The following is a 14392-nucleotide window of genomic DNA, read 5'->3' on the forward strand; positions in this document are numbered from 1 at the left end:
GAACAAATGGCAATCCTCTGAAAACCCAGTTGCTGCTTGGTCTAATTTAGCAGCGAGGCAAATGGAGGGGTGGATATACCCAAAGTTAGATTCATTAATTTCAATGGGTCTGCTTTGAAGAAAACATAATTGAGTATCACCCGGTGCTTCCTTCCCGATTTCCAGTCTTTACCTCAGAAATGTCAGTAGTTATTCACTCTCTGCTCTTATAAAGCCTACACTATGGCACACCCGCAATAGGTCCCGGCCACATATCTAACACACCCAGAAAGAGAAGAGCTCTCATTAGAACATAACAAACAGCATTCACAAAGTGTCAATGGATTACAAAATGCAGGGTTTATTTTTAACTCTTTTTAATTCCCTGACAAACATATGACATGAACGTGTGACTCTCATTCAGAAAAAAACTGGAATACCATCACATAAGAACTGGTAGCAAATTCCATCTTTACCATCTTTTGCAATTAGATAAACATAGCTTTTTAAGTCGTCATTAACTTCAGAGATCATACACTCTGGAGCAGAACACCAACACCTCCTTATATTTGCCTGTCTTATCTTAAGAACCTTATTTAAAGGAATTACATAAAGGACATAATTTGGCCAGAGCTGATTAACTGCTTTGGCTGAGAGATACACCAATGCTAGCAGAGGCAAATATGAGAATTAGTGTCCAACAATATGTGGAGGGCCACAGGTTCCCTACTTTCCAGTTTAAACAGATTTGAATTATTTATTTTTAAAGTAGCAGAACAGCTATAGCATGAGAAACAAAGACAAATCTCTATGCATATAACTAGGCAGAACAATGTAAGTCAAGACATCCTTTAGTTTGAATATTTGGCGGCAAATATATCAGGGTGCCATGGAACCATGGTGTCATTTCTACAAAGACACCAAACAAAATAATGGTCTTGAATGAGTTTCTCACATGGTCTATTTCATGACTGGATGGCTATTCTTAGCTTTGAGGCGGAAATAAGATTGTGCCAAATCCTGGAGCCATTTGCATTATTCTCCAAAAACAAACAAACAACTGGAGTTCAGACAAAAGGCATGGAACTATTACCTTACACCCCTAAACTCGCACATATTACGAGGTGCAATGTTACAAAAGACTGGGGTTTCTTTTGATCTTCCTAACCAATATGGACTAAGAACGGAAAGTGTCTTTGCTTTTTATAATTATCATCTGCCATGGTACTGCACTGAATTCATCATCTTTTGTTGAAATCTGTTCCTGTACTTAACATGCATAAATAGCAGAAGAAGAAAGCAAACAGGACTTTCACACAGTAAGCCAAACCTGAGCATTTCAACGGCCCCCTATTATTGGCTGAAGTCCAATCACTGTGTTACAGTACAAACAAGTTCATGGGTTTGACCCTCAGTGCATTACACTCAATGTTCTATCAGCTATGTTTCAGGCATGCTGTAAACTTCCAAAGTGTATACGATCATGAACAGCAGATGGTTGTAGACATTGCCTTTCAAACTGTAACTCTGATGATTTCACAGAAATATCAACAACTAGAAGGAAAAAAATGACGGAAGGATGCTGTTGATCCCAGCTCAGACCTCCCCTTCTTCTGTTAAGTGTTTTGCTTAACCTTTTAACTTCCATTCCTAACTATAACCAAAGCTACATAAGGGTAACTGTCCCTGCCTACATTCCCTGCCCAAACTGGCACTGAGAGAGTGGGGAGAACCCACAGAAAAGCATGCAAGGGGGAAGAGAGGGTGGGTAATTCCATCTGGCAAACAGAAAAGCTTGCACTGATGGAACAATGCTCAAAGTGCTACACTGAATTCCTCCCATGTACATTACATTACCCTGTAACGTACCATGTATGGCTAATGACAGAGCGGAAGCAACAACTGGTATGTCCCCATCTTTAACAGCCTGCAAGAAACTAAAACTAAACATTGGCTATTTTGGATGGGTGTTACTGTATACCTAAATTGTAGAGTTGGAAGGTACCCTAAGAGTGATCTGGTCCAACCCCTTGCAATGCAGGAATCTCAGCTAAAGCATCCATGGCAGAAGGCCATCAAACCTCTGCTTGAAAACCTCCAAGGAAGGAGAGTCAACCACCTCCCGAGGGAGTCCATTCCACTGTTGAGCAGTTCTTACTGCCAGAAAGTTCTTTCTGATGTTTAGTCAGAATCTCATTGCTTGTAATTTGGATCCATTGGTTTGGGTCCTAGGCTCTGGAGCAGGCGCTTGCTCCATCCTCCATGTGACAGCCCTTTAGATATTTGAAGATGACTATCATGTTTACCAGGCTAAACATACCCAACTCCCTCAACTGTTCCTCATAAGGTTTGGTTTCCAGACCCTTGATCATCTTGGTTGCCCTTCTCTGAATGCCCTTCCAGCTTGTCAATACCCTTCTTAAAATTGTGGGACCCAGTTTGGTATCACCTGCAGATTTGTTGAGCATCTGCTCAATACCATCATCAAAGTTGTTTATAAAGATGTTGAACAACAATAAGCTCAGGACAGAACCTTGTGGCATCCCTTGTGTCACTTTTTTCTAGGATGTTGAGGAACCATTAGTGAGCACTCTTAGGTGGATTTGAAGCTGGTTAACTGGCCAAACCCAGTTTATGAAACCCATGCTGGGTCTTAGTAATGACAGCATCCTTTTCTAAGTGTTCATAGACCGGCTTTTTAATTATCTGTTCTAGGACTTTTCCTGGTATCGATGTCAATAGTTATCTAGGCCTAGATCATTTCAAACACTGCGAAAGATCCTTTCATTTGTAGCACTAATCACTATACACAGTGCTACAAATTCATTAGCTTTACTTAATAGGTTAGAACCTTATTTGTGAAACCTGCTGTCATTTCAACCACATCCAGTTTAATTGTTCAAAAGAATCTTGTACACTGGAAGAGTGATGTGAATTCTCTGATGGCACAATCCAGTGAACGTCTACTTGGGAATCAGCCCCATTGAATTCAGTGGGTCTTACTAAAATGTAAACATGCACAGGATTGAAGTCCCTGCAATCCAAGCCCAACAGAGATTGAAAGGTGATGGAGTTCTTCTTCCATACAATGGCCCTGCCAAGGTTTCCCTTTTTTATTATTTGTGGTAGAGAAGCTGTAGGCAATTCCCCCCTCTGATCCCAGTACAAAGACAGAATAAAGGGAGGCAAATAATTCTTAGAAATCTGCATCTGCCAAGTTAAATAATTCCAGTCCTTGCCAACATGGCAAGGACAAGAAAGATCACAATAGCCCTGTTCCTGAACTCCCAGAGAAATTGTTACCTTTGCTGCAAACATGCCATTAGCACAGCTCTTCAAAAGACAACAACTTTAACAGCAGCGACTATAATTCAGAAGCAATGGCCCTCAGAGGCCCCAGTGTTTTATTATTTCAGAGGACGGGCCGAATCCAGTTTACTTGTTCAGCTACAATTCTCTTTCTGTTTGCTTAGCTTAAGCACTCACAATCTTCAAGTCACCCAACTTGCCCCAGCTCACTTATTAGGACAATCTTTCAACAAGAGACCATTCATTCAGACCGCAAGTGAAGAGTCTGCCAACATGATCTCCAACACAAGCTTAACCGTTTTTTATGTAACTGGGACTAAAAATGTTTCAGCAAGCAGCAGCAGGGGTTTGATTAAATTTAAAACATGTCCCCATTAAGGCACAAGAGAACAAAGAGGTGTTGCTTCAGAATTAGCCTGCTATACATTAGAAAATAATCATCCTGGCCACAAATGCCATTGTGAGCTGTTACAGACAGGGTTAGGAGAAGATCTATGTAATCATGTAACTGATCCACATTTACCCCCTTATATGTTTACTGAACCTTCTGAAATGTAATGGTGGAATATTTAAAATGCAGTCAAACCAACAACTCATGTTTTGCTAAATAAGGCACATGATAGGAGCTGAAGTTCACAAAAGTTTTTCTATAAATTTGCTAGAGGGGGAGGGCATAGCTATATATTCTCCTACCTCCCTGGGCACCCCCTCTTCCTCTTCATCTCCTTCATCTCTGCCAGCAATGCGAGAGCAACTGCTAAGTCTGAGCTACACGCCCAGTCTACATTTTAAGATAGACTTAAGTGCGTCTTTGTAACTGAATTACCATTTTAACCCTGCCTGAACAAAGCTGCTGTATCTGTTACTCTTCAACAAAGAACACTTGCACTGTGAGTAAATGTTATTTTTACTTTTTACAATACTTGTTTGTGTAATTGTTGTTTCAATGGGGAGAAAAGGGGGAAATCCAGTCTGCCTTAAAGCATCCTGGATTACTTAAACTAAAAGGCTAAAAACTAACCTATCTTAGCTTCCCTTTTAAGATGCAAAGGGATGGCACCCTGTTGAACTTGCAAACGTGAGGAAGGAAGGGTAACATCTAATAAATATATCTTCTCCTAGCATCTATTCACACCCCAACAGTAGTAAGTATTGCATAGTGTCTCCCGTATTCTCATCTTGTACAGAATGCCTCACCTATGTCCCTTCTACTAACAACTGGCCACGCAAACTAACAGGGAATCCAAGGCTATGCACACATCATGTAGTACTGCATCAAGAGACCCACTGGTGCAGTATAATGAATAAGTCTGATTTGGAAAATCCCTAGTTCAAATCTTATTCTTGGGTAAACTTCTCTTAAACTCAGCTTTTACCCACCAGCAATTTGGGACTTATAGTATTGGCCTATCGTATACTTGCCAAGAATTACGCAGCTATGACAAACAGGTCTAAATGCTTTAAACACACTTTACAAATGCTAAATTACCATCTATCATCATTAACACAGGGATACACCCAAAGGTAACATCCACTGAAGTCCTTTTGAAAATTAGTTGCCCATGAAAGGGAGCCAAGAGGAAATGTGTTGTAAGAGGACACAAACCACGGACAACAATGAGGTCACTTGTGAAGATGTGTTCATAAAGCTAGAGAAATTAATGAACAAGTGGTAACTGCCCAAAAGAGAGCTCCTTCCAGCATGTCCAGAGGGATGTAACCTCATGCTCTGTGTAGCTCAGAGAATATCTGTGGTATTTGCATAGCCTTACCCCTATTCCAGGGACACGGATGGCACTGTGGGTTAAACCACAGAGCCTAGGACTTGCCGATCAGAAGGTCGGTGGTTCGAAACCCTGCGACGGGGTGAGCTCCCGTTGCTCGGTCCCTGCTCCTGCCAACCTAGCAGTTCGAAAGCACGTCAAAGTGCAAGTAGATAAATAGGTACCGCTCCAGCGGGAAGGTAAACAGCATTTCCATGCACTGCTCTGGTTCGCCAGAAGCGGCTTAGTCATGCTGGCCACATGACCCGGAAGCTGTACACTGGCTCTCTCGGCCAATAAAGCGAGATGAGTGCCGCAACCCCAGAGTCGGCCACGACTGGACCTAATGGTCAGGGGTCCCTTTACCTTTACCCCTATTCCTAGTTGTCGTAGGCATTGCCATAGTGCTAACCTCTCTTCTGTCCATCTACCATATACAATGTAGTTATCTACAGCTGTTTTTAATAAAAATTACTGCAACTGGGTCTCTCAGCTCCAGGCTCAACACCACCAGTACTGACAATACAATTGGATTACCACAACTATTGCCATGGAGTGTGAAGTGACCAGATCCTACCAATGAAAACAACTTGTGAAATGCATAGTGCGGCTGTTTTCCAGCTGAAGCTACACTAGTCAAGTGCAATGACACACTTTAGTTGATAGTATAAAAAAAGGACAGCATGTGGATGGTTGTTAACAGTACTTGTGCCGGGAAAACGAGCATTTTGAAGTTTACAGCAAGCATATCCAACTAATTTTTCCTATAATTAAAGAAGGATTATTGACTCTTCAAGATACAGATGTGGCAGCCTAGTATTAGATAGATTTGAGTTAAGAACAAACACAATATTCTGTACTTGGCAAGTGAGGCAGAAACACCCCCCTTTTGCCTCACTAGCTGTAAAGTAGCAGTGACACATAATTGTGCTGCAGTTCCAGACTCCTAAACAAACAAAGGGTTCATACCAAATATCACACAGAGCTCTCTGTAACTAGACCAGTCCCCCAGTAAGCCAGGAATGGAGAATCTGTGACCCTTCAGGTGTTGGTGGACTTCAACACCCATCATCCCCAACCATTGGCCATGCTAGCTGGGGCTAATGGGATATGGGGGATCATAGGTCCACCCACTCCATCATCTCCAATGTAAGCCATTGGCAGATCCCATAGCTATCATCAGACTCTTTATGGACGAGGGGATGTATATACCGCATGCCTATGGCTGTAAAAGTAGAATTTCATCCCATCCAAAGAGCTGCTTAGGTCCATGCATTGGCCACTCTTCTTTGAACAGTTTCCATATCACAAACAGCTTTTGAAATTCCCGCCCCCACCCCCAGTTTCAAAAGCACTTTGCCATGCAGCTTGGGACAGTCTGAGAAGGATTGCTTCCATGGCTCTTTGGGTCATGATTAATCTATGAAACAAAGAAATTTATCAGCCTGTTCATAACAATAATAATGCGCGAGGGGAAGGGGGAAATGAGTGGGAGATAGATTCACTCTCTCATCAAATAAATAATTTTCAATGGCTAAGGATGGCTCTCATATATCAAGCAATGCACAAAGGCGGGGCACAAGAGAGAGAAAAATGACAAGAAAGGCAGCTTTAAGACATCCTGCAAGGTTAAATGGTGCGAGCCTAATAATTGAGGCACTTCATGCTTTTCACAGATAACTTAATGTTGTAATCATTTAAAGAGAGGAACAGAGACTGCAGAGACTGACCCCAGACAATAGTGCAACTGGCTCTAGTTTAATGCATGAGAGCCCGCATTACATTCTCAAGTTAGCAAGACTTTATTAAGAGTTGCTCATAAGGCCTAGTGGAGCAGAACCATTTTAATTTACCCTCGTTCTTACAGCAGAAGAATATTTTCAGTTAGCTGTCAAACTCAAAAGATAGGGAGAGGGGAAATATTTCAGAGCTTCACTAATCCCCAACAGAACCACAGCCATAGAACTAATTACGGTCCTAACAATAAGGTTGCTTGTGGAAGTGTGCCTAACTTAAAAACAAAGGCCAAGGGTATTTCAAAGCATATAAAAATTGGCCCAAATTAGCCACTCAAGACAAACATGGAATCTGATATAGGTCAGCTTCAGCCCCCCTTTGAGCCTTTATGACAAAACGGAAACTGCTCCATTGTCTCTGGGCGCCATTGGGAGCAAGGGGACAGGAGCAAATATTTACATGAGAAATTCCAATACTCCGTGCTCCATGCACAACACAGGAGGTACACTTCTTGTTCCAGGTGATATGAAGCCAGAAGCACTACATCAACAACACCATCTGTACACATAGGTGACAATTCCTGCATCTGAAATATGTGCAGGTGGGAGAACATTTACGTGTGGCATAGGCATTGGGGAAATCAGGCTTGCACTGTGCAACAGCACCTCTACTATTTTTTTTTTTTTTTAAAGAACACCATGTACATATGCCTTGGGACAGCAGATTTTGAACAACTGCCCAGAAATTATCAAGTAACTGGTGTGTGTTTACTGAGGGACACGTGCTTTTGAATGGCATATTTAACTAGATATTATCCCAGCATAAGTGAACATAATATTGGCCAATTTTGTATGACAATATCTGAAAATAACACACACAGAGACACATACACGTACGTTAAGGACCTCTATCAATCCAGGGCCCCTTTAACTCAAGTAGTTCTTTCTTTCTATTGTTCTTCCTTTACTTAAACAGACTCAAACATTTTACATGATCCAGGAGATTAAATCTTAGGATAAAAAGGAAAGTGTGACATTATTTAAAGCAAGAAACAGTTTATTTAGGTACCACCTGCCTCCATCTAATATACCACGCTGATTTGACCTAGCAGAGAAGTAGTTTAGCAAAGGAACATTTATAATTAAAACTATTCAACAGAAGCCTTAGAATATCTACTTAGAAAGCCATGAACAGCTGCAAAGAACTCCAAGTCTCCAAATTCAGAAGAACCCAACAGTTTCAGAGTTAAAGACACCCTAGCAAATCAATGGATCTCTCTAGAATTAATGGAAAGATCATGTCTGAAGATGCCCTTAAAATTTTTAAGCCGTACAAAACACATATACCCGTACTCAGGGGAAAATAATCCTGATTTCTTCTCCATTCTCATCTATTCTCTTTCCTCTGTTACAGGCTGCAATCCTGCGCACATTTACCTTGGCATGAATAACATTGAAATGAGTAGGACCGACTTCCAAGTAAGTCAAGGATTGTGTGTAGGATTATTTTGTGAATTATCCTTTGTGAATTACCCTTGCCCAGGATAGGAACTGCCCAGAATCTAGTATAGGAGACCAGGTTTACATATAAGAGAAAAAAAATATTTTTTTTAAAAAAAGACTCCTACACACAAGTCACCTGTCAGCTCTGCCCTTACATAAGACATCTTCCTATACCCATTTTAGAACAAAACCAATTTGTTTCCCCTATTTAGAAAGCAAGAGGGGGGGGATAGGCCAAACATGATAGCATGGGAGGGAAGGAACCTTATTTAAAAATGAATAAACAGTACTTTCATAATAATATCTGACGAAGAGAAAGCAAATTACTGCTTCAGGCCAATCTAACTAGCATTAGCCAGTCGGAATAATTAACAAGTTAAGATACTGGTATTTGCCCTACAAACAGGGATTCTTTTGAAACAAATCCAGTACTGTACTAAAAACAAACTCATTTTGAAAAAAAGGGGGTTAGGAGAAAAGTTGCTGGTTTGCTTTTTGCTTTTTTTTTTTTAATAAATGACTCTCCTATTTGGGGCTCTTTTTCTCCGGAGAAGTGTACAACACACACTTCTCACCAAGTGCTTTACAAAACTCTCTCGCCTTAGGAAGTATGATATTCTAGTCATCTCCACCTTATAACCTCAGAGGAAAGCAGTTCGAGACAGGATTGGGGCGGCGGGGGAAGGAGCTTCCCGTAGTTACAAAACGATCAGTATAAAGAGGACTATCTCCACACTTGGACGGATACAGAAGAAGGCAACCAAGGCACTCTTGTTATGCAAGCCAGGTGTTTTAAAATCATTTGTTTCCAGGGCAAAAAAAAGGGAGGGCGCTTAGAACCACCCGGTGCACCCCCAGGATAAATGAAATAACTAGAAATTCGATTGGGGGTGGGGAAAGAGAGAGAGAGAGAAGAGAAATGTAGGTGAGAAGAGGGAGGAAGCGAGGAAAGCTACAAAATCTTGCAACAGGTGAGTGCCACTCGGCAAGGCACACAAAGCAAAGCTGGCATGCAGCGCCAGCCCCGCTACCAGCCAGCGGCAGGGGGAAGGTGTGCGCAAAACGGGGAGTCCCGGTGCAGCTGAAGGGGGAGCAGGGAGAGGGAAAGGAAGAGGCTCGGAAGATGAAAGGCTGCTCCAGAAGCAAACAGTGCAGTGCAACGGAATGCAACGCTGACCTCCCCCGCGCCCCCCGAGAGCTCCGGACGCTCAGATCTTACCTTGTAGACATTCTCGGTGATCCGATGCACCTCCTCCGAGCGCGACATGACGGTGCCGGGGGCTCCGGGAAGCACCATAGACCAAGGCAGGGGGCGCAGAGCTCAAGCCGAGAGCAGCGCGGGAGAAACCGGGAACGCTGCAGCTAAGATCCGAGTACGTTGCAGCGCGGCAGGGAAAGGCGCCGACGCTTTTATACCGCCTCCCAGAAGCCAGGCTCATCCCACGGCAAGCCGCCTCCGCCTCCGCCCGCCCCCGGCCCCGCCTGCTCTTGTATTGCTCTGCCCTGGCGGCAGCCTCTAGGAGCGCAGCCGGGGAAAGGCGGGGAATGGGGAAGGAAGGCGGGTGGTGGGGGGGAGCGAGAGGCAGGGCTGGGGCAGCGAAGGGGCCGCGGGGAAGGACGGGCGGGAATCGCCGCTACTGGGTGTTGCTGGCACAAAAGCGCACACATTCAGCCACGCATTGCCTGCATCCAGGACAACAGCCGTCTGCTTCCCAGTCCACGCATGTCGGCGTCCCGGCGTCCCCGCCCGCTTCCAACCGAGCAGGGAGAAGGGCAACTCTGCCCTCACGCGCGATGCCTCACTCAGACACGCGCCCACCCACACGTGGGCGAGGAAGACACATGAGGGAGTATAAGCTGGCTCTGCCCCGACGCCCCCGCGCACTTATTTAATGGGGAAAGCAATGTTTACGGTCAGGTTATGTACTCGGACCACCTCCGAGAGGCACGCCAGCACTTAACCCGCTTTCTTCCTCTACCCCACCCCAACTCTCTCGCATGTGTTCACACATGGCGGCGGCAGCCATTGTTTTCTGCCAGCCCCCGCCGGCTTCCAGGTACACTGCTAAGGACAGATCCGCGGAGAAATTATAGACAATGAAAGGGACCGGGGGGGACGACGACGACAAGGATTACAGATCACACACATTCCTCAGCGAATACAAAGGACACGGGATGGCGCCCACCTTCCGGGTGGCGGCGGCGGCAGGCAGGCAGCCCCCCACCCACATTCACCATAGTCTCCTGCTTCGAATACCTCTTCACCCAGACAGCATAGGCTTAGGTGAGCTGTAGGCACGCGCCACCTTTTGCCATGACCTCCTAGGCAGAAAGAGGGCTTAATTAGTAACCCCTGTGCATAAGGAGGACTTAATTACTACCCCTTACACATAAAGAGGACGACTTAATTTGAAACAGGGCTCAGCAGGGTTGAGTCCTCCCCTCCCCAAGGTAATAATATTGAACAACAATAATTCTCTTTACATGCGCAGAGAGTTTCTCCCTCCTGAGTAGCACATATTTTCTACAACACCAGTGGTTAGGGTTAAAAGGCATAATTTAAAAGGCCGAGACCACATAACACCGGTCTTGAAAGGCCTACATTGGCTCCCAGTACGTTTCCGAGTACAATTCAAAGTGTTGGTGCTGACCTTCAATGCCCTAAACGGCCTCGGCCCAGTATACCTGAAGGAGCATCTCCACCCCCAACATTCAACCTCCGGACACTGAGGTCCAACACCTAGGGCCTTCTGGCAGTTCCCTCACTGCGAGAAGTGAGGTTACAGGGAACCAGGCAGAGAGCCTTCTCAGTAGTGGCACCCACCCTGTGGAACACCCTCCCATCAGGTGTCAAGGAAATAAACAACCATCTGACGTTTAGAAGACATCTGAAGGCAGCCCTGTTTCTGGAAGTTTTTAATGACTGATGTTTTACTGTATTTTTAATCTTTTGTTGGAAACTTTCCCCCCAACCCTCTTTAGAAATTAAGCTGCACATGCTGCAAGAAGGGGGAGAAACAACTTCATACTAGCACCTCTCCTTTATGTACACAGGTGCATTTATTAGACCACAGGTGAATGAATTTGCCCAATCAGTGATGGGTCATAGCTCAATAGCACAGCATCTGTTTTGCTTGCAAAAGGTCTCAAACTCAATCCTTCAGTTCCAGGTAGGGATATTGCTCCTTGTATGAAATCCTGAAGAGCGGTTGCCAATCAATGTATATAACACAGAGCTAAATGACAAATAGACTGACCCAGCATTAGTTAGTTTCCGGTGTTCCTAAATCACAGCTATAGCCACCAGTAGCACCGCCATTGCTCTGCTGCACTTGAAATTGCCACAAACAATGCAAATGTATTCATCTTTCACAAGCAAAGCAATATGCCGTGTTACCAACACACATGTACCAAATGTATGTTTCACAAATACAAATGCAATACCCAACAGTTCTAACAAGTTATTTGGGTTACAGGTAGGTAACTGTGTTGGTCTGCCATAGTCAAAACAAAATAAAAAAAATCCTTCCAGTAGCACCCTAGAGACCAACTAAGTTTGTTATTGGTATGAGCTTTCGTGTGCATGCACACTTCTTCATATACGTTATTTGGGATGTGCTTATTAGTCTTATTTCTCCTTTCTCCAAGCTTTCAAATGTTGACAATTCAGGAGGTGGAATCTGCATCTGATCTGGCTGTTTCGCTGTAGCCTCATTATGGGTTAAAAATCTATGCACCTTAATGCCGGCATCTTCTTCGAGCTGCTGGTTAGATTTCCACATGCAACCTCACTAACACCACCCCCGCTCCTTAGGAAGGCACCGCTGTAAATGTTACTTCCTCTCTTCCTTAATAATTATTTGATAGGCTGTGAAATTGTTGGCATTTAAAGCACTGTCAGAGCTCCTGGTGAAATAAATAAGACAGGCCTGGGTGAAGACTTTGTACAAATACAAATGTACTTCTCTCAACATCACTTGTGATAAATTCACATTTGAAATGCACACAGGAAGACTCAAATATGGACAGGACTTCCTTTACAACCATTCTACAGAGTTCTGCTGAAACTCAGTCTGGTTTACACATTTCTTCCTTTATCAGAAACTGCCCCCACCGATCAAGAATAGCAAAATGTAACTTTGCCACATACAATCTGAGTATGTCTGTAGATCGATGTTGTCACTAGAGCCCCAAGTAACATCAGTGGCCAAGAGCAAGCACTTTTTACAGCACTCTATTGTCAACACCACACTGAGGAAAGATCCAAACTATACATTTATATCACACCCAGCACACATTTAAAGCACATTACTTCCCCCAAATAATCCTGAGAACTATAATTTGTCCAGGATGCTGGGAATTACAACTCTGTGAGGGAGTAACTACAGTTCCTTAGGATTCTTTGGGGGGGAAGTCATGTGCTTTAAACGTGCGTTGAAAGTGTTTTAAATGTACAGTGGGCAGCACCGCATATTCAATAGTTTGACAAACAAGACAGATTGATGCTACCTCTACCAGTGGCAGCTGGTAGATTTTGGCACTGGTGGGCAAATGGCTGTTTTCCAATACAATATTGTGAGCATTCTCTGGCAAGCTAGGCATCTCTGATCCAGTTCAATGGAAACTTCCCAGTGGGTCTTACTCAGCATGGATATTTTATATCCTTCTTCAGAATCGGAGGCAGAAGTGGTCTACCTATAATTTCTAAAGCACATATGGTTAACAAACCTGAGAGTTAAAAAAACAACAACAACAACCTTGGGTATGTTAATTCTCCTGTAGCTGCTTTTGGAAGAGGTTGTTTAGGCTGAAGGTGGAAACAAACCTTCTTTATTTTATCCATCAGATTCTACCAGACAGGTGCAAAAAAAACAAAACAAAAACAAAAACAAAAAAACCCCCCACTAAGAATTACATAATTATGAGCTCAGGAATTTGTTTTGAGTACCAGAACTGAAATGAGTTCACAGTACATCTGCAAAAAAAACCCCACCCCATTATTCCTTTCCCAATCTCCACCCTCCAGTTTTCCTTATTTCAGTAGTATAGTTGGGGAGCAATCCACTTTTTTGCTGCCATTGTTAAACAATTGGGAGATAGAAATCCTTGCTGATATACTTTAAATTTACCAGTAAATCCCAGTGTACCTTCTGCTACACAGCCCTGCCTTACGTAGGTCATTAAGGAACATCATAACTTGTCCTTTTAAAATTGAAACTGATTCTCAGGATGTTAACAAATAAGGACAATGAAAACAGGGCATTTGAACATTAGAAAGAATGTACATTTGGAAAAATATTTTCCCCCTCTTTTAAACAGACTTCTGAGGGTCCAGACCAGTAGCAGCTAAATATGACTCTTACGGTGAGACGTTGAGGGGTGATTAGCACATCCTTAAGAACATAAGCATGGCCTAGCTGAATCAGACCGAAGGTCCATCTAGATTAGATCAGCATCTGGCCAATATTTTACAGGCCTGCTTGGTTTTCACAGCGTTGAGGTTAGTAAAGCACTCCCAGACAGTTAAGTCCACTTGAATTAGGCTATGGGGTACGGCGCTCATCTGCACTTTCAGGCCGAGGGGGCCAGTGTTTGTTCGCAGACAGCTTTCCGGGCTATGTGGCCAGCAGGACTAAACCGCTTCTGGCACAATTGGACACCATGACAGAGGCCAGAGTGCATGGAAATGCCGTTTACCTTCCCGCTGCAGGGGTACCTATTTATCTACTTGCGCTGGTATGTTTTTGAACTGCTAGGTGGGTAGGAGCTGGGACAAAGCAACAGGAGCTCACCTGAACCAGGCAGTGCAGAACCAGTAAACTTGAGTCAGCCCTGGTCCAGGTAATGGCTCTTACAGTTGCCCTGCCAGCAATAGCATTGCTATGCTGCTATACAATAATAATAATAATTTCTAAAATAATATTATTATCCCTTGGGTGAAGGGCTGTGGCTCAGTGCTTTGCATGCAGAAATTCCCAGATTTAATTCCTGGCATCTCCAGTTGGGGCTGGAAATATCCTTTGTCTATACCCATGGAGAGCTATTGTCAGTCAGAATAGACAATACTGACAAAAACATAGCTTCCTATGTTTCTAATAGAGT

The 14392-nt window shown here is 43.6% G+C and overlaps 1 protein-coding gene and 1 long non-coding RNA gene across 6 annotated transcripts in view; both read right to left on the bottom strand.

Annotated features, from left to right (window-relative positions):
* Positions 1-9745, bottom strand: part of BAIAP2 (BAR/IMD domain containing adaptor protein 2) — a 137002-nt gene extending 127257 nt beyond the window's left edge. For 3 of the 5 annotated variants that reach the window (XR_013835808.1, XM_079965500.1, XM_079965501.1), the window contains exon 1: positions 9510-9745. Coding sequence is in view for 4 of the 5 variants with exons in the window: in XM_079965500.1 (XP_079821626.1) it covers positions 9510-9587 (78 nt within the window). In the remaining variant the exon portion in view is untranslated. The remainder of the gene's footprint in view (positions 1-9509) is intronic. The other 2 variants (XM_079965503.1, XM_079965502.1) reach the window with 1 other exon arrangement.
* A 677-nt stretch (positions 9746-10422) lies between these two features.
* Positions 10423-14392, bottom strand: part of LOC307210128 — a 36945-nt gene continuing 32975 nt past the window's right edge. Inside the window, exon 6 of the long non-coding RNA XR_013835849.1 lies at positions 10423-10612. This is a non-coding gene — a long non-coding RNA (uncharacterized lncRNA). The remainder of the gene's footprint in view (positions 10613-14392) is intronic.

This window comes from Podarcis cretensis, assembly GCF_951804945.1.
Source record: "Podarcis cretensis genome assembly, chromosome: 2".
In the NCBI taxonomy this organism is placed as follows: Eukaryota; Metazoa; Chordata; class Lepidosauria; order Squamata; family Lacertidae; genus Podarcis; species Podarcis cretensis.